This window comes from Lactuca saligna, chromosome 5 (assembly GCF_052625555.1).
Source record: "Lactuca saligna cultivar CGN05327 chromosome 5, ASM5262555v1, whole genome shotgun sequence".
In the NCBI taxonomy this organism is placed as follows: domain Eukaryota; kingdom Viridiplantae; phylum Streptophyta; class Magnoliopsida; order Asterales; family Asteraceae; genus Lactuca; species Lactuca saligna.
In genome coordinates, this window is record NC_136421.1 from 250,228,834 (window position 1) to 250,249,811 (window position 20,978).

General features: G+C 35.3%; 1 protein-coding gene across 1 annotated transcript; it reads right to left on the bottom strand.

Moving 5' to 3' along the window:
• Positions 1-1,116: 1,116 nt before the first annotated feature.
• LOC145046504 (replication protein A 70 kDa DNA-binding subunit B-like) lies at positions 1,117-8,710 on the bottom strand. The gene is made up of 16 exons (XM_078994789.1): positions 8,558-8,710; positions 8,115-8,385; positions 7,937-8,030; positions 7,692-7,819; positions 7,527-7,611; positions 7,303-7,438; positions 7,008-7,204; positions 6,790-6,910; positions 6,501-6,680; positions 6,279-6,353; positions 6,082-6,174; positions 5,950-6,011; positions 5,818-5,876; positions 1,483-1,490; positions 1,269-1,422; positions 1,117-1,187 (listed from the first exon to the last, which is right to left on the bottom strand). Exons 1-16 carry the CDS (start codon positions 8,708-8,710, stop codon positions 1,117-1,119), a joined length of 1,887 nt encoding a protein of 628 aa, XP_078850915.1.
• Between the last annotated feature and the right edge of the window lie 12,268 nt (positions 8,711-20,978).

Here is a 20,978-nt window from a genome sequence, read left to right on the forward strand (position 1 = left end):
ATTTCCTGTATCATATCAAATGTAAAAATTATTAAAATAAATTATGCAAAAATAAAATGTAAAACATATAAAATAATGCAATATACCTTAATTGGTTCGGTGATTTCATAGATTGTTTTTAATGGAAAATTACCCTTAAAGTCATCTGTATATGAAGAAGAGTAGCTTTGAAGTGTAGTTATGCTTTTTTCAGTTATACCGAAATTGTCATGACATTTCAACCTGTAATGTTTAATTTAGATTCATGAATATTAGGTTTTGTGTTTTTTTTAAGTTAAAATACATTATAAAAAAATAAAAAACAATTGGAAACTAACTTATTTTTAAACTCATTTATTTCATAAATGTCAGAATTTATGAACAATTTCGTTACTTCAAAATGACTTTTAGCTTCACCAAGACCTGTAAAAAATGTATATCCAATTATTAAAATTTATATAAAAACAGTAATTATAAGCATCTATATATAAAGACTGAATACAAACCATTCCAAATGTTTAGCTTCAAAAACTGCATCACGATAACAACAAAATTAACAGTCGGGTTATTTTTTAGGTATTCTAAAATTTGATATGCTTGACTTCCAAAAATAGTAACCTTCAGATGTACAGAACTAAATAAACCATAAAATAGTATATTAATATTAATTTGTGATTAATTAAAGATAATAAATAATAAATAAATAATACAATATAATCTCACTCTAGGTTGCTAAGAGTGACTTTTATATAATGCTTGGATGGTACTGGATTTGAAGTTTCAAGAAGCCTAAATGACACGATATGTCCAATAACATCTACACAACAGATACCACAAAAAAATAAAAGTTTAGGATTAAATTCGTAATTTTTAAATAATAAAATGTATAACCAAAAAAATAAATGATAAAAAATGATTTTATTAATATTTTATGACTAACCAAAGAATGTGTCTTTTGGGCATGTTTGTTCTATGATAGAATTAAAGTCAACAAACATAAATCCATTGACCGGACCCGAGAAATCATCACATTTTTTTAGGATGCTTTTCCAATCCAAAGTTAAGGTCTGTTTATGACTTATATAACTAAAACCATTAGTAACAGCAGCCATATTGGGTTTTATAACTATATAACTTTCATCTTCCTTTAAAAGATGACGAAATCTGGAGAAATTCTGATTGAAGACACGAGCTTGGTATTGTGTACCCTGTTTAAAAAAAAATTAAAAATTATTATGTTCATGAAACATATCTAATATTGAATGATGAATAAAAAATATATCCAATACAACAAACCTCCTCATCCATGATGATCATTTCAATGGAACAAACTTTATTATTTCTGACAAAGTTCCAAATTTTAAGCACCCGAACCTTGATATGCGATTTTTCATCTATCTGGTCAATATTATTTAGGTAAACCTTATTTCCTATTTCCATTTTCTGCAATAAATTTAATCATTATAGAATTGTAAGGAAAATTAGCAACCTTTTAAAATGTACAGAACATCCTAACCAATAAGTAAAACAGAAAAATTATAAATCAACACATGACAATAACAACTGACTTAATGTACTCATAAATTTTTAAATTGAATAATTCATTTTATAATAAAATGGAATACAAACAAAAACAAATAATTCATATGAAATAATGTTTTAGATTGAATAAAAGTTTATATAGTAAGATGGAACACAAATATATAATAAACATGAAAACGACAATTATACCGAAAATGCCCCTGCAACATACTAACACTAACAGATAACATAACAATGAGTAAAACAGAAAAATTAAAAATCAACACATGACAATAACAACTGACTTAATGTACTCATAAATTTTAAAATTCTAAATTTTTTTGAGATTGTATTTAGATAAAAACAAACAAATTTTAAAATTTCATACCATAAAAAAAAGTTACTGTGCACATCTGAAAAAGACTATTTTTAATTTTTTTTAAAGAAAATGAACTTGTAATGTTCATTAGTTTTTCGTCTTTTAAACTGAAAAGGTAGAAGAAGTAGACGATTAAGAAGAATTACAAAAAAGAAGAAGAATAGAAATCATACAATGAGAACGTGATAGATACAGATAAATAAGAACATGGAGGAAATAGAAATATTGGTAATTCTGATTTTTGAATACACTAACCTGATATTTAATTCTTGAAGCGTTGCAGAATAACAAAGAATGAAGAAGAATACGTTTGCTGTGGTTTCTATGGAGCAGAATTGTTATGGAGCAGAATGGTAAAAACAAAATAACCGTATAAATGATATTTACGTTTGCTGAAAAGTACTGTAGATTTTTAGGGATTTAATGATTGCAATATATTGAACTAGGTTTAAACCCGTGGAAATCCACGGGTGATAAATTGAAATATAATTATAGTTTTTAATTTGTAACAAAAAAAAGATATGAAAGTTTAGAAAAAATGAAGAATAGTGATATTAGACAATTATAATATGCGTTTTTCCAGGTGAGTATTCATATAAAATATTTATTTCCTTAATTAAAACAACAAAAGATATATTTTTATTTATTTTTCCAATTTGCATAACTTTTTTTTATTGATTTAATAAAGTTGCATACCAAATTGTTAGACTGTTACGATTTCACCACCTAAAATATGTATATTTGTATTATAATATATTATCTTGTTAGTATTTCATGAATGCAATCAATAACACTGCTTTGAATGCGAAGTTGGATTTAGCTTTGCTATAAGTTTCAATCGATTTTGAAATTGAGTATTGTTCGCATTTGTATGAGTGTAGTCGATGAATCGATAAAGCAAGAACATATGAGTTTTGATTCGCAATTGGATTGATGATTGAGGGATGATTCGTGAAGAAAAACGCGAAGTCAAGGACTGTGAAATTGTTGTTTGCAAGAATTTAAAAACTCGATTGTGGAGTTGTTGATGCTCATTTTGCGAAAGTAAAACAATCGAGTGTTTGCATCTGTGAATCAATTTGAAGTCAATTGGGTTAATATTCGCATATGGGTTCAACATATGAATTTTTGATTTCGCAAGTTTAGAGTTCAAGAACTAAACTGTGTTCGCATCTGGAATGAAAATTTTGTGGTTCGCATTTGATTAATTAGGTTAAAATGCGAAGGTGATTAATGCGAAGGGATGCGAAGGGTGTAAGAATGAAGATGCGAAGTATTTCACAGTAGAATGCGAATTGGGGAAGAAAACAAAAATTTTCAAATATTGTCCCTGGAGTTTCGCATTTTTGGAAATAAATACTCAACTTCGCAAATGGGGGTCATAAAATGATGAAATTGCAGAATTTTTAAAGAGATACACACACATAGACAACCACACATATATTTAGAAAATTAAACTAAAAGATGATAAATTACAGATTATAGCATTGTTCTTTGAGAATAAATTACTAAAAATGGGATATAGACAATTATAAGACATTGTTCTTGACTTTTGAGTCCAAAGACGTATGATCCGAACTTTAATTGTGAAATCGTCCTTGATTGAGTCAATTTCCTTTATAGGAGTAATATGTTCCATTGTACCTTGCAAGTTAAAAAAAAAATTTACATTAAATTAGACAATTATAATCAGCACACAGAAAAAAACAATCAAACAGTCAAGAAGAAAGTACATTGGTAGGCTGTTACGATTAAATTAGATAATTATAATATGCGTTTTTCCAGGTGAGTATTCATATAAAATATTTATTTCCTTAATTAAAACAACAAAAGATATATTTTTATTTATTTTTCCAATTTGAATAACTTTTTTTTATTGATTTAATAAAGTTGCATACCAAATTGTTAGGCTGTTACGATTTCACCACCTAAAATATGTATATTTGTATTATAATATATTATCTTGTTCGTATTTCATGAATGCAATCAATAACACTGCTTTGAATGCGAAGTTGGATTTAGCTTTGCTATAAGTTTCAATCGATTTTGAAATTGAGTATTGTTCGCATTTGTATGAGTGTAGTCGATGAATCGATAAAGCAAGAACATATGAGTTTTGATTCGCAATTGGATTGATGATTGAGGGATGATTCGTGAAGAAAAACGCGAAGTCAAGGACTGTGAAATTGTTGTTTGCAAGAATTTAAAAACTCGATTGTGGAGTTGTTGATGCTCATTTTGCGAAAGTAAAACAATCGAGTGTTTGCATCTGTGAATCAATTTGAAGTCAATTGGGTTAATATTCGCATATGGGTTCAACATATGAATTTTTGATTTCGCAAGTTTAGAGTTCAAGAACTAAACTGTGTTCGCATCTGGAATGAAAATTTTGTGGTTCGCATTTGATTAATTAGGTTAAAATGCGAAGGTGATTAATGCGAAGGGATGCGAAGGGTGTAAGAATGAAGATGCGAAGTATTTCACAGTAGAATGCGAATTGGGGAAGAAAACATAAATTTTCAAATATTGTCCCTGGAGTTTCGCATTTTTGGAAATAAATACTCGACTTCGCAAATGGGGGTCATAAAATGATGAAATTGCAGAATTTTTAAAGAGATACACACACATAGACAACCATACATATATTTAGAAAATTAAACTAAAAGATGATAAATTACAGATTATAGCATTGTTCTTTGAGAACCCGTAGTATATGGGGTGGAGGGTAAAATCGGAATTAAATTTGTTTTTGGAGTTCTATTTGTATTTTCATCATGTAAACCAAATATTGTAGTTTTAGTAGGGGTAGTAAATGGCGACATATTGTTATTGTTATTTTGAAATGTTTTTTGTAGGATGTCGTGTTTTTTCTCAGCTTATGTTGTGACATTAGGGGTAGTTTTGGAAGAAATGGGAGAAAAAGGCTTGCGGAATCCATCGATTTTTTGGTAGGACGGGAAGTAATAGGGGTAGTTTTGGAATTGATATCCGGTTTAGGAGTTGCATGAGCTAATGATAATCTTCTGTTGGTTGTAGTCTTAATTTATGGAATTTAAATGATTGAAATTTTAGAGCTCATCAAAAGAATTGACAAAGGGCAAAATTGACATCTGATGCATTGTTTATTCTGTTGCGTGTTCAATATTATGAGAAATCTCATTTGACAGCTTGATTAGAATCTTTTTTAATACAATACCTCAAATAATATCAAAGCACATTCCCAAGAATGCATGCACCAATATACCATTTTATTGTGAAAATTACGAATATGTCCATGTTTAAAAAATGATCATTATTTTGAACAGGAATTTATTGAATGTATTCAAATTTGAGACATCTTTTTTATAAAGCAAATATACTGATATCTTATAACACGAAATTGAAAAGTAGAATGTTATTGAATGTAATTTTTTTTATTTTTTATTGCAAATATATTGGTAAAAAAATCTGAATGTGATAGATGAACCTAGAAACAACACACGTTTTAGAGTTATGTTGGTTGTTACTGGTGGGCATTTAGTTGGTTGTGTATTTGATGGAAACCCCAAATGTTGCCCATAAATTATTCCAGAGGTATGTACTTTATTTATGTTATCACTTTAATTTCATCAGAAAAATTATTTATGAGGTTAAAATGAATACATCCTTGCCCAGAACCAAAAAATATGCCTTATTAGTATATATGATTGTAAATACATGTAATGTAATTTAGTTGTATGTAATATACTTATTTGTATATGCTTGAAACGAACTAATACTTATCAAGACCACCATCGTTAAATAATTAGTATATTTCTGATAAGACTCTTTAGAAACATATTTATTTGCTTATTTTACACATAAATTCACAAACATATATGCCACACATTTATTAAAAGAAGATTAGTCTAATTACAATGATAACCATAAAATGATAATCGTATTAAAATATAGAATACCAGCGAAAATAAAGCAAGAAGTATCAATGTTTGAACAGTAGACACCACAAAGAGCAATACTGTGAAAGAGAATCCAAAAAAAAATCCAAATTCAAGAACATTGTTGATTAAAAAAGGACAATCTCAAATTACTTTTCAAGCTTTGGTATTAATAGACCTGTGTTGCCATCAACTTTAGAATTCAATCGAGGGACCTTGGTGGATGAATTCACATTATCATAATCATCAACATCAATGGTATCTCCAACATTTCGTTTTTTTTACTGTTGTTGGGGAATTATACTTGAACGGACTTGTAGCTTCAAATTTGTCGGGCAATGTTGGGGTCAAATTATCACCTGTTTGCGATATCGCATCCTTAAAACAAAATGTTGTAAATAGGTTTAGTAATAAAATATTAAGAAAAAGTAATCTTTTTAATAGATTATATAAAATTAAATAATGTAAATTTATAATATAACCTTTAAGGACTTTGTTTCTTGAGATACTTCATGAGATGCGATTTCTGTATCATCATCATTTGCAGGACTACCTGCCTGAATCAGAAATTTAAATATTTATATAATTTGTGGGACATAGGTCTAAATCAATATAGATTTACAATTTATTAGTGAAGATCATTAAAAAAATATGCATCATAAAAAGTAATATTAAAAAAACAAATAAAAATAATATATAAATACCTCGACAGCTAACTTTTTTTCCAAAGCATCGATAACGTTACTATCAACCGTATAGCCAAGTATCCCAAACCGATTGTAGTTATTGGATACATTAAAACTGTTAACATCTATCTTAAAAGCCATCTTTTTATGCTCCAAACATTTGAGGTCGTAAGGATATAATCTTGGATTATCCCCAGCCTGGAATAAATGTGTTATATAATATATTTATGTTTAAAAGCACATTAAACTAAAGAAAATACAACAAATAACAACAATTAAGAAAACAAAAATTAAAATTACGTTATACCTGTTTGATTTTATCTATAAGATCACGTGCGCGTTTTTTGACGATTCTATAAGCATCTCTATCGAAGAGAGTTAGAGTGATTGTTCCAGAATCATCTTGCACACGAATAGGTATTTTATACCTATAAAAAATTCCCAGATAAATAAACATTAAATATGTTTAATGGTTAATAATGTAGTTAAGTTGTTCTGTTGATATTTTCTTAAATGTAAAAAAACCTTGGAACAGAAGAGATCGTCTTATTTTTACAATTATCACCATTGCATTTTAAAACGACACTTGCATCACCACTATCTGCACCACTGAACAAATCTTCTGTTTGAACTTTCTTTCCACAGTTTGTACACGCATCATAATACCAATCAATATCTTGGCGAATACCATAAATGGTCCCGACAATGATATATTGGCCGACCTAAAATAAAATCAAAACGATCATAAAAAACATTATAATTTTATTATCTGTTAAATAGAAAACAATATGACATCAATACAGATAAAATATTCACATACCTCTTGTGGTTCTATCAAATCGACAACATTTTTAACTTTGTAGTTATTCAAAAAGTCATCAAATTTCGAATATGATTTAGAGCTTTCAACAGTCAAAGAAGCAGAAGGGTTTTGAAGTCCTCTTAATCCAACCAAGCTGTTTTTAATTTAGGAGTTTGAAAATAAAATTATAAAATTATTGAACAGAAACAACAAAACGATGAATTATTAAAAGGTACAGTTACCTATCTGTGAATGTAACCATTTCGGGAAGATTAGCATTTATGAACATCCGTGTGTGTTCAAAATAACTGTTCACAGAAGGTGTTGCTGATGAAACAAAATAAAATAGTAAATAGAATGAGTAATATAAAAGACTAAAATAAGGTTGATTGGTATAAAAAATTTACCGTTATAGACATTAATTCTTGCAAATTGCAAAAGGACAATCACACGACCAACTTCTTTATGAGCTTCAAGATAAGAAATTAACTGGTATGCAATATCTCCAAACAACGTAACATTAACCTGTAAACCTCTGCAAAAATAATAATGGTTAAATGAATATATAATACTAAAATTCTACATGCAAGTTGTAAAGTAATGAATATAAGATATAAGATATAAGATATAATATAAAAAAAGTTTTGGTTACTCTAAGTTTCTTATTTGTAAAGGCAGCCTATGTAGAGATTTGCTGACATCACGGAAATCAAGCTTTCCTAATGAAACAACTTCACCAATAATATCTACAAAATGATAATACAGAATGTGAAAATGATGTGAATTTAAAGAATTAAATATAATATACAATCAATAAGGAGGGAAATTACCAATTGATTCATTAGATGTAGCTGTTGCAGAGATAATTGTTTCAAAAGAAACAAAAGAAAATCCATATTTTGTTTTGGATTGAAAGTGTAGACACTCGTTAACAGTTGTTCTTCTATGGAAATTTAACTTGGAGGTTACATCACTTATTTTAAAAGTGTATTTGTTAGGAGCGATAGTGGGGGACCGGATGTAAACAGCTTGATCTTCTTTCAATTTGGACTCAAACCTTTGAAAATCTCTTGGATACACACTTGCTCGGATTTTTGTACACTATTCACATAGGGTAAGAATATTATATAATGTTAAAAACGGAATTTTTAATAAATATAAATTGGTCCACATTGAAGATAACATCTTCAATGATTGAGTTTGAATAATATTATTGGAATGATCAAATAAAAAAAATGGTTTTGAATAATGCTATGAAAATAGTAGATTTTACCATTTCATCCATGAGTATCATCTCAATTGATCTGACAATAGTGGGGTTGCCATCTGAAAGCGATTTCCACAGCCGGATAATAGACACTTTTAGTGTGTAATCATCATTCATATTGTCCAAGTCTCTAATGAAAGTGATCTTTCTTTCTGCCATTGTCACTATAACAGAAAAGTACACAAAATAATTACAATTATGTGTATCGAGTACTAATAATATAAGAACGAACTGAATAATACAAAAAAATATCGATGTAAAATTTTGCAATAGTAATGGATTTAAACAATGATAAAACATAACCTAAACAGGAAAATCATAAAAATAGGAACCAAGTAAGATGCTAAATTTGACAGAAAATAAAAGTTAAATGCTATAAACAGCCATAAAACAGAAAGTTTTGATTTCGCAAGTTTAGAGTTCAAGAACTAAACTGTGTTCGCATCTGGAATGAAAATTTTGTGGTTCGCATTTGATTAATTAGGTTAAAATGCGAAGGTGATTAATGCGAAGGGATGCGAAGGGTGTAAGAATGAAGATGCGAAGTATTTCACAGTAGAATGCGAATTGGGGAAGAAAACAGAAATTTTCAAATATTGTCCCTGGAGTTTCGCATTTTTGGAAATAAATACTCAACTTCGCAAATGGGGGTCATAAAATGATGAAATTGCAGAATTTTTAAAGAGATACACACACATAGACAACCACACATATATTTAGAAAATTAAACTAAAAGATGATAAATTACAGATTATAGCATTGTTCTTTGAGAATAAATTACTAAAAATGGGATATAGTGTAACAGGAACTTCAAAAAGAAATTGATACTTTTTTGTTTATTATATAAACGGTTTGATAAATCAGACGAAAATAATTAATAAACAACTTCTGAATCAAAGATAAATAGAAACCTTGATTAACAAATTCAATGAGAAGCAAAATTGAAGTCGCAGAAGAAGAAAAAAAATTTCAATTATACGATTAACACAAACATTGAGAAGCAATCATATATAATCATGAGAAACTCACCGAAAGATTGAAATTGCTGATTGAATATTCGAAATTAAGAAGCAGAATCGAGATGCATAGACTGTCGTAAAGATTGAATTATGTAATTGAAGCGGAATATGATTGATATAGTATGTTATGCGCATAATAATTGATTGATATGCATACCATTTTTAGATGCTCTTAATCGGGCATGTAACGGAATTGATTTAATGTATACAGCAGATATTCCATATTCAAATTTCAAATTAGAAAATATCGATATTTCTAGATTCAATATTCCAAAGATTTCGATACAATATCATTATTTCCATCCATATTCAATTTGTAATGCTACGTGAAATTCCATATTCCATATATAATCTAATCTAATTCAATTCCATACCTAATTACCTATTTTATCTATTACCTAATGATACGTGAAAGGATACTGAAGGGGTAATAGAGTAATTTAACATAGGGCGAAAAATGGATGATTGTAATGACACGTGTCCAGTTGGTTTTGTTTATTAGATAGGGAGATTTGCAATCAAAATAAACAAACTTTCAAATTTAATCGTGATTTTCGAATCTGATTATTCATTAACATATTTTTTCAAATTATTTCCATAATCTTTATTCATTTAAAATTAATGCATGAATATTTTGAATGCAGTTGACAGCTAAAATTTCCTGATATATTACATCAGTTTGAACTTTTATTCAATTTTCGGATTCAATGGCATTTACGTAAATATAGAAGAAAAAATGAGCGGAAAAACTCTATTTTGGGGGCTGGAAGAATGCCACGTGGCCGAGTTCTACTTATTTATTAGAATTAGGATCTTATCAATTTTTTAGAAAAATCAACCTGAGCTGTTCATTCAAACGAAACCAAAATTTTATATTGAACAAGAACGAAACAAACCACATGTATTTTTTTCGTTGATTTGACGATAGATCATTTATTCGTATACTTCGAAGATATTCAAATATAGATAATCATCACTAAATTGTTATGACAACTGTAAGGAAAAAAAAAATTAAAATGAAGATTAACATGATAAAACGTTGACACTAAACCTCATTAATTCTTTATTTGACGATAAACCTTTTCCAATTGCATAACGTCTTAATTTGAAAGGAATGGTAGTATTTCTAGTATCTTGCCACATATTTTTTTTATTTTATTTTATTTTTTATTTTTTATTTTTTTTTTTTTTAGCTGATAGCCTCATTAGTGATTTTTTTAGCATTTAATAGAAAGTGGTAGTATTTTTAGTGTTTCTTATTTTTTTTTTAAACTTTAATAAAGTATAGACAAAACTACAAAAATGATCCCTGTGGTATGCATTTTTTTGGGGTTTTAATCAAAACTACGATTTTTTTTGGATTGGTGATCCTTTTGGTTATGTTTATACGTAGATTTGATCCCTCGTAAAGTTGAAATAACTGTAATGCTCTTCTGATATATTTTTTATGGGTTTTTTATTTAATTAAAATGAAAAAGAAAATAAATAATTAATTTGGGCCCTACTCTTTCTTTCTCTCTCTCTCTCTCTCTCTCTCTCTCTCTCATATTGGATGTTAAACATACACACACAAACACATACTAATGACCATTAACGCTTCTTCTCTTAAACCAACATATACACACACAAACACATACTGATGACCATTAACGCTTCTTCTCTTAAACCGAGCATCAAATTACTCCCTTTTCTTCAATCAAATTATTCCCCAGATGCGATATCACACATGTATACTCCTATAATAACTCCATTGTAACAACATCATCTTTAATGAGTATCCTGGTAAATATTAGGATCGGCTAGATCTAGTATCCTATATGTGAATTCATTGTACTATTCTTCACCCCAACCACCACCACCATTAATATTACACCACCACCACCGGAAACGAACACCTGAAACTAGAAATAATGTCTGGAACAATCAAGAAAATTTAATTATGAAATCTAACATGAAAATGGTTCCTTTAATAAAAACTACAAAAAAACCCACCCGCTCTAACCCATAATGTAGACTTTCACAATGCTTCGTTATATGCTTTAGTGTTGTACCCACTTGCAGAAAACTAGAGCACAACTACCATATTTGAAGATGAACCGGATATAGAAATCATAACAAATTAAAGGGGATACGGTGCAAGAGGGGTGGGGGAAGATCCATGGCCAAAGGAGACAAAGGGGCGATGGAGTCCCTACTCGGATCTAAATTGAAGCAAAATGTAACATCCCAAATTACGACCCAAAATTTTTTGTTTAATCATTACTAAAATCATTAGATCAATACCATAAAATAAAAACCCATACATCAATATCTCAAAACCATAACAAGGTATCATGAGAAAACTGTATCAAGACTGTATCAATCATATCTATGAAAAGCTAAATTAACTCCCAGGACAAAAACTAAAGCTGTGGTGTGTGCGATGCCATCATCCCGAGCTCTTCCCCTTACTAGCGGAAATACCTGAAACCAAAACAGAAACTGTAAGCATGAAGCTTAGTGAGCTCCCCCAAACTACCACATACCATACAATAACATATAAACACATATTGGGCCTTGCCCACTGCATCGGACCGAAGTCTGGAAACTGCATCAGACCGAAGTCCGGAACTAACCAGGGCCTTGCCCTCTGCATCGGACCAAAGCCTGGAAATTGCATTGGACCGAAGTCCGGAACTAACTGGGACCTTGTCCCCTGCATCGGACCGAAGTCTGGAACTAACTGCATCGGATCGAAATCCGGAACTGACTAGGACCTTGTCCCCTGCATCGGACCGAAGTCCGGAAACTAACTGAGCATAACATGGCATAGCATAAACATATTAACTAGCATAGACGCATTTACTCCATACTGCATCGGACCAACGTCCGGAACACATAACACAAACATGCTTGAATCAAAAAGACATCAAGCAATCTAACTATTGCATCGGACCAAGGTCTGGAACTACTCTAACTAAACGGGCCGACATTATGGTCGTAGACCCATTCCTACTAGAAGGAAGACTCACCTCGTAGTCTAGCTGCTGGATGAACTGTTTTGGAATCTGTCTGCTGCTGCTCCGGTTTCACCTGGGCTACAATTTCTATAAGTACAGTCAATCAAATACTGATAACTATACTGAGGGTAAAATAACTATTTTACCCCTGGTCAAAGTCAACATGCATTTGACCTAACTCGTCGAGTTGGGCCATCAACTCGTCGAGTCCCTACTCTCACTTCTCATTTTTGCGCGCTACTACTTGTCGAGTTTGGCATAGACTTGACGAGTTCCTCATTAATACTAACACTTAGTCAATCTGCATCCGACTCACTGAGTTGTATGAACAACTCGCCGAGGTCTCCTTCAACATATGAACACTCCGACTGTGACTCGCCGAGCTGTAAGAACAACTCGCCGAGTCGGTTTTTGGGATATGAAGATTTCCTTGGACTCGTCGAGTCAAGGCATTGACTCGCCGAGTCTCTACATGAATGAGTCTGATCTTCGACTCACTGCGTCCACCTAAAACTCACTGGTTCCACTCGGCATAATACATAAAAGGGGGAAAACTCGAGGACTCGCGACCGGACTCGCCGAGTCTGAAGAACGACTCGCCGAGTAGGTTGCATGCAACTTCTATACAATTGATTCTACTCAAAACCAATCCATACAACTTATAGATCTAGGTTCTTAAGGCTTGTTTACCACGTAAAGTTTCCAAATTTACGTGTACATATGCATGAAAAAGGATTTAAAGTCTCAAAAGGCACTTAAAAGAGTAGATCTAGGGCTTTCATGCAAAATGGCTCCATAAAGGTGTTAGATCTACGTTTTTGGAACTGAAACATGGCTAGATCCAAAGGATAATAAACCCAATGTGATCTCTCTACTATAAACAAGCTAAGAAATGGATAAAATGGCCTAAATGTGCTTATAATGGAGAATCAATCATAGAAACTGAAGGAATCTGATTATTACCTCAATAAACTCTGTAGTGGGTGCAAGATCTTGGATCTCCTTCTACTCCCTTGGATCTAGCTTCCTTTTTCTCTTCAAAACTTCAAAATTCACACAAGAAATGCTCAAAATGCACAAGGAATGGTTAGGGTTTGCTAAATGATCCTCTGAGGGTGAAGGCGGCGAGGTTGGGGCTCATAACCTGGTTTAAATAGGTTGCAAAACCCATGGATCTAGGGTTTCTTCCAGACTGGCAGACTCACCGAGTGTAGGATATAGACTCGCCGAGTTGCCAACTTAAACGTGCTTAATATCTCGTCTCTACTCGGCGAGTTGGTCCTACAACTCGCCAAGTCCTAGCCAAAAATGCAAAAATACTTAGATTAAAAATACATACCAGGAACCATGTGCTACAAATCTCTTCCACTTATTTTAGACTTCGTCCTTGAAGTTTGTTGCTGCTGCATCTAGAAACAACTCTGGGTAGTGCTCCCTCATCTCCTCCTCTGCCCCCCATGTCCACTCAGACCACAACCTGTGCTGCCACTGCACCTTTACCAACTTAACCACCTTATTCCTAAAGGTCTTCGTCTTTCGATCCAAAATCGCAATCGGCCTCTCAATATAATTCAGGTTGCTATCAACCTGAATATCCTCCAAGGGTACAACTGCTGAGTCGTCCACCAAACACTTCCTCAACTGGGAAACATGGAAAGTGTTGTGGATCTGGCTAAGCTCTGTCGGAAGATACAACTAATAAGCGACCCGACCCACCCGGGCCAAAACCCTAAAAGGACCGATGAACATAGGGCCCAGCTTGCCCCTCTTCTGAAACCTGATGACACCCTTCCAGGGTGATACCTTCAGGAGGACCATATCGCCTACCTGAAACTCCAAGTCTAATCGCCTCCTGTCGACGTAACTCGTCTTCCGACTCTGCGCAATATGCAGTCTACTACGAACCTGCTGGATCAATTCCGTCATCTTGAGCACCACTTCGGTGCTCCTAATGACACGTTGACCGACCTCACTCCAACAGATCGGGGTCTTGCACTTCCTCCCATAGAGAATCTCGAAGGGAGGGCGGTCAATACTCGCATGATAATTATTGTTATACGAAAATTCTGCTAACGGAAGATACGTATCCCAATTGCCACCAAAATCTAGGACACATGCCCAGAGAATGTCCTCAAGAGTGTGAATCGTCCTCTCGCTCTCCCGTCTGTATGAAGATGGAAAGCGGTGCTGAAATGGAGACGAGTGTCCATATTGTCATGAAACCGCTTCTGGAATCTGGAAGTAAAACGCACATCTCGATCTGATACCACTAAAATAGGCACCCCATGTCGTGCCACAACATCTCGCATATAAATATCGGCTAACTTCTCAGCCATTGTGCTCTCCTGGATCGGTATAAAATGAGCACTCTTCACCAACCGATCCACTATAACCCAAATCGAATCCACTCCACGTGCGGTCCTGGGGAGCTTAGTGACAAAATCTATGGTGATATCTTCTCATTTCCACACTGGAATGTCTAACGGTTGCATCTTGCCATAAGGCCTCTGTTACTCTGCCTTAACCTTCCTGCAGGTCAGGAACCTCTCCACATACCAGGCGACATCCTGCTTCATGCAGGGCCACCAATAGTCGGGTTGAAGATCCCTATACATATTTGTTGCTCCTGGATGGATGGAAAATCGAGACTTATGAGCCTCGTCCATCAGCACTTGCCGTACTCTGCCCCAGTAAGGTACCCAAACTCTCCCATGAAGGGTCAACAATCCTCGACTATTATAGTCGAAGGAAGCTACCCGACCCATAATCCTCTCACACTTCTGCCTCTCCTCATTGAGGCCCTCGACCCGCGCTTCTCTGATCTGCTCCAACAATGGAGTAACTACTGTCATCCTCAAACATATGTCCCTGATCGGGGCCGCTGCCGCCTTGCGGCTTAGGGCGTCGGCCACTACGTTGGCCTTCCCTGGGTGATAAAGGATCTCACAATCATAATCCTTTACCACGTCTAACCACCACTGCTGCCTCATGTTAAGATTCGGCTGATCCATGAGGTACCTCAGACTCTTATGATCCGTGTAGATGGTACAACAGACCCCATAAAGGTAATGCCTCCAAATCTTGAGAGCAAACACCACTTCCCCCATCTCTAAATCATGCGTAGGATAGTTAGCCTCGTGAGGCTTCAACTGTCTCGAGGTGTAAGCTATCACACGGCCTCGCTGCATCAACACTGCTCCCACACATGTGATCGAAGCATCACAGTAGACTACAGAATCCTCTACTCCCTCTGGCAGGGTAAGGATCGGTGCCTTTCACAATCTCTGCCTGAGGGTCTCAAATGTTGCCTACTTCTCAACTCCCAGCGAAACACCACCGATTTCTTAGTCAGTCGGGTGAGCGGTACAACTATCTTGGAGAAATCCTTGATAAATCTCCTATGGTACCCTGCCAACCCTAGGAAGCTTCGAATCTTAGATGGAGATCTCGGGCCCTCCCACTTCATCATGGCCTCTATCTTGGCTGGATCTACCAAAATACCCTTCTGGTTGATGAGGTGCCCAAGGAACTGCACCTCACGCAACCAGAACTCGCACTTGGAGAACTTTGCGAAAAGTCTCTCCCTCCTCAAAATCTCTTGCACCTCCCTCAGGTGCTCCTAATGTTGCTCCTGAGTCTTAGAATAAACCAAGATGTCATAAATGAATACTATCACCGACCGATCCAACAACGGCCGACAAATGCGGTTCATGAGATCCATAAACGAGGCTGGAGAGTTGGTGAGCCCAAACGGCATCACCACAAACTCATAATGATCATACCGGGTCGTGAAGGCAGTCTTCTGCACATCCTCATCCCTTACTCGCATCTGATGATACCCGGAGCATAAATCGATCTTGGAAAACCAAGAGGCTCCCTGCAGCTGATCAAACAAATCATCTATCCTCGAGAGTGTGTAATGGTTCTTCACCGTTACCTTATTCAACTCCTGATAATCTATACACATACAGTGCGACCCATCCTTCTTCTTCACGAACAAAATCGGTGCTCCCCAGGGCGAACTGCTCGGCCTGATAAAACCCTTGTCTAGCAGCTCATGCAACTGCGTAAACAACTCCTGCATCTCTGGGGGAGCCAACCGATATGGTTCCTTAGCTATCGGAGATGCACCAGGGATCAGGTCAATCCTGAACTCGACCTGTCTCTCGGGAGGTATTCCAGGCAAATCATCTGGAAATACATCCGAGTAGTCTCACACTACCGGAACATCGTCAACCGGCATCTTGCCCTTCTCCCGGGCATCTAAAACATTGGCAATATAACCGATGCAACCCTGCTAGAAATAGTGCCTCGCTCTCGCTGCTGAACACAGAACTGGTCCGTGTTGTGGCCTCTCGCCCTGAATCACTAACTCTCTCCCACTAGGAGTGTGAACCCTTGATGTGTGTGATAGCTTCATTTTATTTACTTCTTTTTATAGTTTATTTTAGCATATTTCATTCATAATTTAGATAATTTCCATGCATATTTTCCTTTTTGTTATTTTATGACTATTTCGGGTACTCTCGAATCTTGTGAGCATAATTGCAGGTTTTCGGGTCTAGCGGAGCGGGAGTGTTCGGGACGTATAGGAGGCGATGAGATTTGGTAGAAAAAAATGACGTTGGGCTTGATGGGTAGTGGAGATGATGCATGGAGTGATCTTGATGATTATTTGAAGACTTGGAGAGAAATAAACTTTAAATTTGCAAGATGCGGGGGAACATTCAAGCGTATGAAAATTATTAATCGGGCGACTTCACGAGCTTTGGAGGATTTGGAGAGGTCAAATTGGGCTTTAAATGAAGAAAAACATGAAGAAAATGGGCTAGGAGGTGATTGGATTCGATCTGGGCTAGTGGGATATGCTTTAGAGGCCCAAAATCTCAAAGAAGCCCATGTCAGGCACCACCCGTGCAACCCACCCGCGCAGCAGCACGCGGGTCGCGCAAGGCCCTGCAGGGGTAGTTTCGGAAATTCTTCTTTTGAGCTATTTGAGGAAGGTTGGTGCCCATCTTTTGCATACTCTTGGACATCCGATTTTTGAAGATTCTCTCTGGAGTTTTGGAGACTTTTGAAGGCCAAGAACCCTTGAAGAACATCATATTTTTACCTCTTGATTCTTGCTTAATGTTTGGTACAAATTTCTCTAACTTTGTTTCTTTGGGTTTAGCCATGCTTGGCTAAGCTAATCTTGGTTGACTTTTGGTTAATCCTTTGAACTTTTGTTGAATGTTGAAGAATCCATGAACATGTTCTTGAATCTTTATGGAAATGTTTTGTGTTTTAACATCTTATCATTACTTGTATGTTTTAGTTCATGAGTTTAAATGTGTTTGTGGTGATTAGTTGGCTAATTTCTTGATTAAGTAAAGGATCCTCAAATTAGCAAGCAACAAATGATTTTTGTGTTGTTTTTGCTTCACACAATCATAAAAACATTTCCTCCAACATGGTGGTGAAAGCATTTGACCCCTCTTGGATTTGGTGACTTTTTGGTTCTTAATGCTAGTTGACTTTCACTAATTACATGCTATTTGGAATTAGTGACTTTGACTAAGGAAATTGTTATGAGCTTCTCTAGCCATTTCAACAATTAAGAAAAGTCTAGGTAATCTCAAGCTCCTTGGATTACTATAGCCAAATTGAGGATTTAAAACAAGTATTGCACCATTGAATTCTAATGATATGTTCATCAAAAGTCAAAGTGAGAAAACTTTAAGTCAACCATCTTTCCCTTATTGATTTTACATCAAATTCTTATTTTTGTTGCAATTATCTATTTAAATAATAGTTAATTCTAGTTTGTTTCAAGTATTTCAAAACATCAAAACCCCCATTTTTAATTTATTGTCATATTCCAAGTATTTTACAAAGAGATTTTTCATAGAGTTATCAAATTGAACCAGTCTCCGTGGATTCGATCCCTTTACCACTATACACTATTTTAGTGTGTAATAATTAGGGTTATTATTTGTGTTGGCCTCGACAACCACCAAATTTTTGGCGCCGTTGCCGGGGATTGGTTTATTTTTAATCAATTTATTTCTCTATGCGCAGATCTCAGCGTACAGGTGACTTGATTTACAATCCAGAAATCGAAAAAGAAGCAAGGCGTTTGGCGAAGGAGAAGCGAATTGAACGTGGTCAAACTTCTAATCCTCACGGGGATCCGGAGGTCGAAACCGCTTCATTAAGCGACATAGATCCTGATTCTTGTCCCGACCTTCGCCAAGAAATTCCCGAAACACCACCCCTACAACAAAATCCACCCATTATTGAACCAATTGAAATGGCGGACGGAGGAGAAGTTCCCGAAAGAACTTTGAGGCAAATGATGGAGACCGATGTTACACAAACTCCAACCGGTATCAATTACCCGGTTTTGGAAGGATGCTCGGAGTTGAAGTCAAGTTTAGTCCATCACCTACCGACTTTCCATGGATTGGAGAATGAAGACCCTCATAAGCATTTGAAGATGTTCCACATTATTTGCACTAGCATGAAGCCACAAGGGTCAACCGATGACCAAATTAAGCTAAGGGCATTCCTCTTTTCATTGGCCGATAGAGCAAAAGATTGGTTATTCTATCTTCCACCGGGTTCGATCAACTCATGGACCGACATGGCAAGAGCTTTCCTCGACAAGTTTTATCCCGCCTCAAGAGTCTCAAGTCTTCGAAATGAGATTTGTGGAATCCGCCAAGGTCAAAATGAGACTTTCCATGATTATTGGGAGAGGTTCAACAACTTGTGCTATAGTTGCCCACAACACCAAATTCCGGAACAACTCCTCATTCAACACTTCTATGAGGGATTGTTGCCAATGGAGAGAAGACTAGTTGATGCCTCAAGTGGTGGAGATGTCTTTAGTAAAACCCCACAACAAACAAGACAACTTTTCAACACCATAGCCGCAAATTCACAACATTTTGGCCCTCGCCAAGACATGAAGAGAGACACACAACATAAAGTTAATGAAGTGGGAACATCGAATCTTGAGTCTCAAATAAAAGATCTAACATCCGTCGTCCAAAAGCTAGCCATGGGACAAACTCCACAAGTGATGGTTTGTGGAATATGCGCAACCATGGGACATCCTACGGATATGTGTCCCATCCTTCAAGAAGATGTGGAGCATGTGAATGCCACAGGAGAATTCCAAAACTACCACAACAAACCATCCGGGTACCAAAATGCATATAATTCAAGTTGGAAGCCAAATCCCAACGGAAGCTACAACCCAAGACCATTGCCTCACAATGCATTGGTTAGACCGTCTTATCCACCACCACAACCTCAATACCAACATTAACAACCACACTGTCAATCCAAACCGCACCCTCCACATCATCATTAACAATCTCCTCAATCTCAACCAAGTAGCTCCGGAATGTCTCTTGAAGACATTGTCAAATCTCTAGCCACTAGTACCCAACAATTCCAAAAAGAGACAAGGACTAGTATCTCCAACCTTGAAGCACAAATGGGAGATATAGTTACATCTATAAGCAAGTTGGAATCTCGTGGTAAACTCCCTTCTCAAACCGAAAAGAACCCAAATGTCAATGTGGTGACCTTGAGAAGTGACAAGCAAGCCAGAGAAAGTAGTTCAAAGAAGAAGCCAAGGGAAGAAGAAGAAGAAATGGAGATCATTCCCATTGAAGAACCTACAGTCAAGAATGATGCACCAACCGGAGTTCCAAAGAAGTCCATCCCTCTAGTAACACCAATAGCCACTCGACCACCGTTCCCCTCTCGACTTGCAACTTCAAAGAAGAATATGGAGGAGAAAGAGATTTTGGACACCTTCCGAAAGGTGGAAGTAAACATCCCTCTACTTGATGCAATCAAGCAAATCCTGAGATATGCAATGTTCTTGAAAGAACTTTGTACCAACAAGAGGAAGTTGAAGGGAAATGAGAAAATTTTGATGAATGAAAACGCATCCGCGGTTTTACAAAGGAAACTTCCACCCAAATGCAAAGATCCCGGAATGTTCACGGTTCCTTGCAAGATTGGAGATGTCACTTTTAGTAGTGCTATGCTTGATCTTGGTGCTTCTATCAATGTCATGCCCTATTCAGTGTATGAATCATTAAATTTCGGACCCTTAAGTGAAACCGGTGTTATAATCTCTCTTGCGGATAAATCAAGTGTCTTTCCTAAAGGTGTTTTAGAAGATGTCCTAGTGCAAGTGAACCAATTAGTCTTCCCGGCGGATTTCTATGTGATTGATCTAGATGAGCAAGTGTCCTCCAAATCGGCTCTAATCTTGCTTGGGAGACCGTTTTTGAAGACGGCTAGGACAAAAATCGATGTGTATGCGGGAAGCTTGACAATGGAGTTTGATGGTGAAACAATAAGTTTTAATATTTATGATGCCATGAGATATCCTAGTGATGTTTC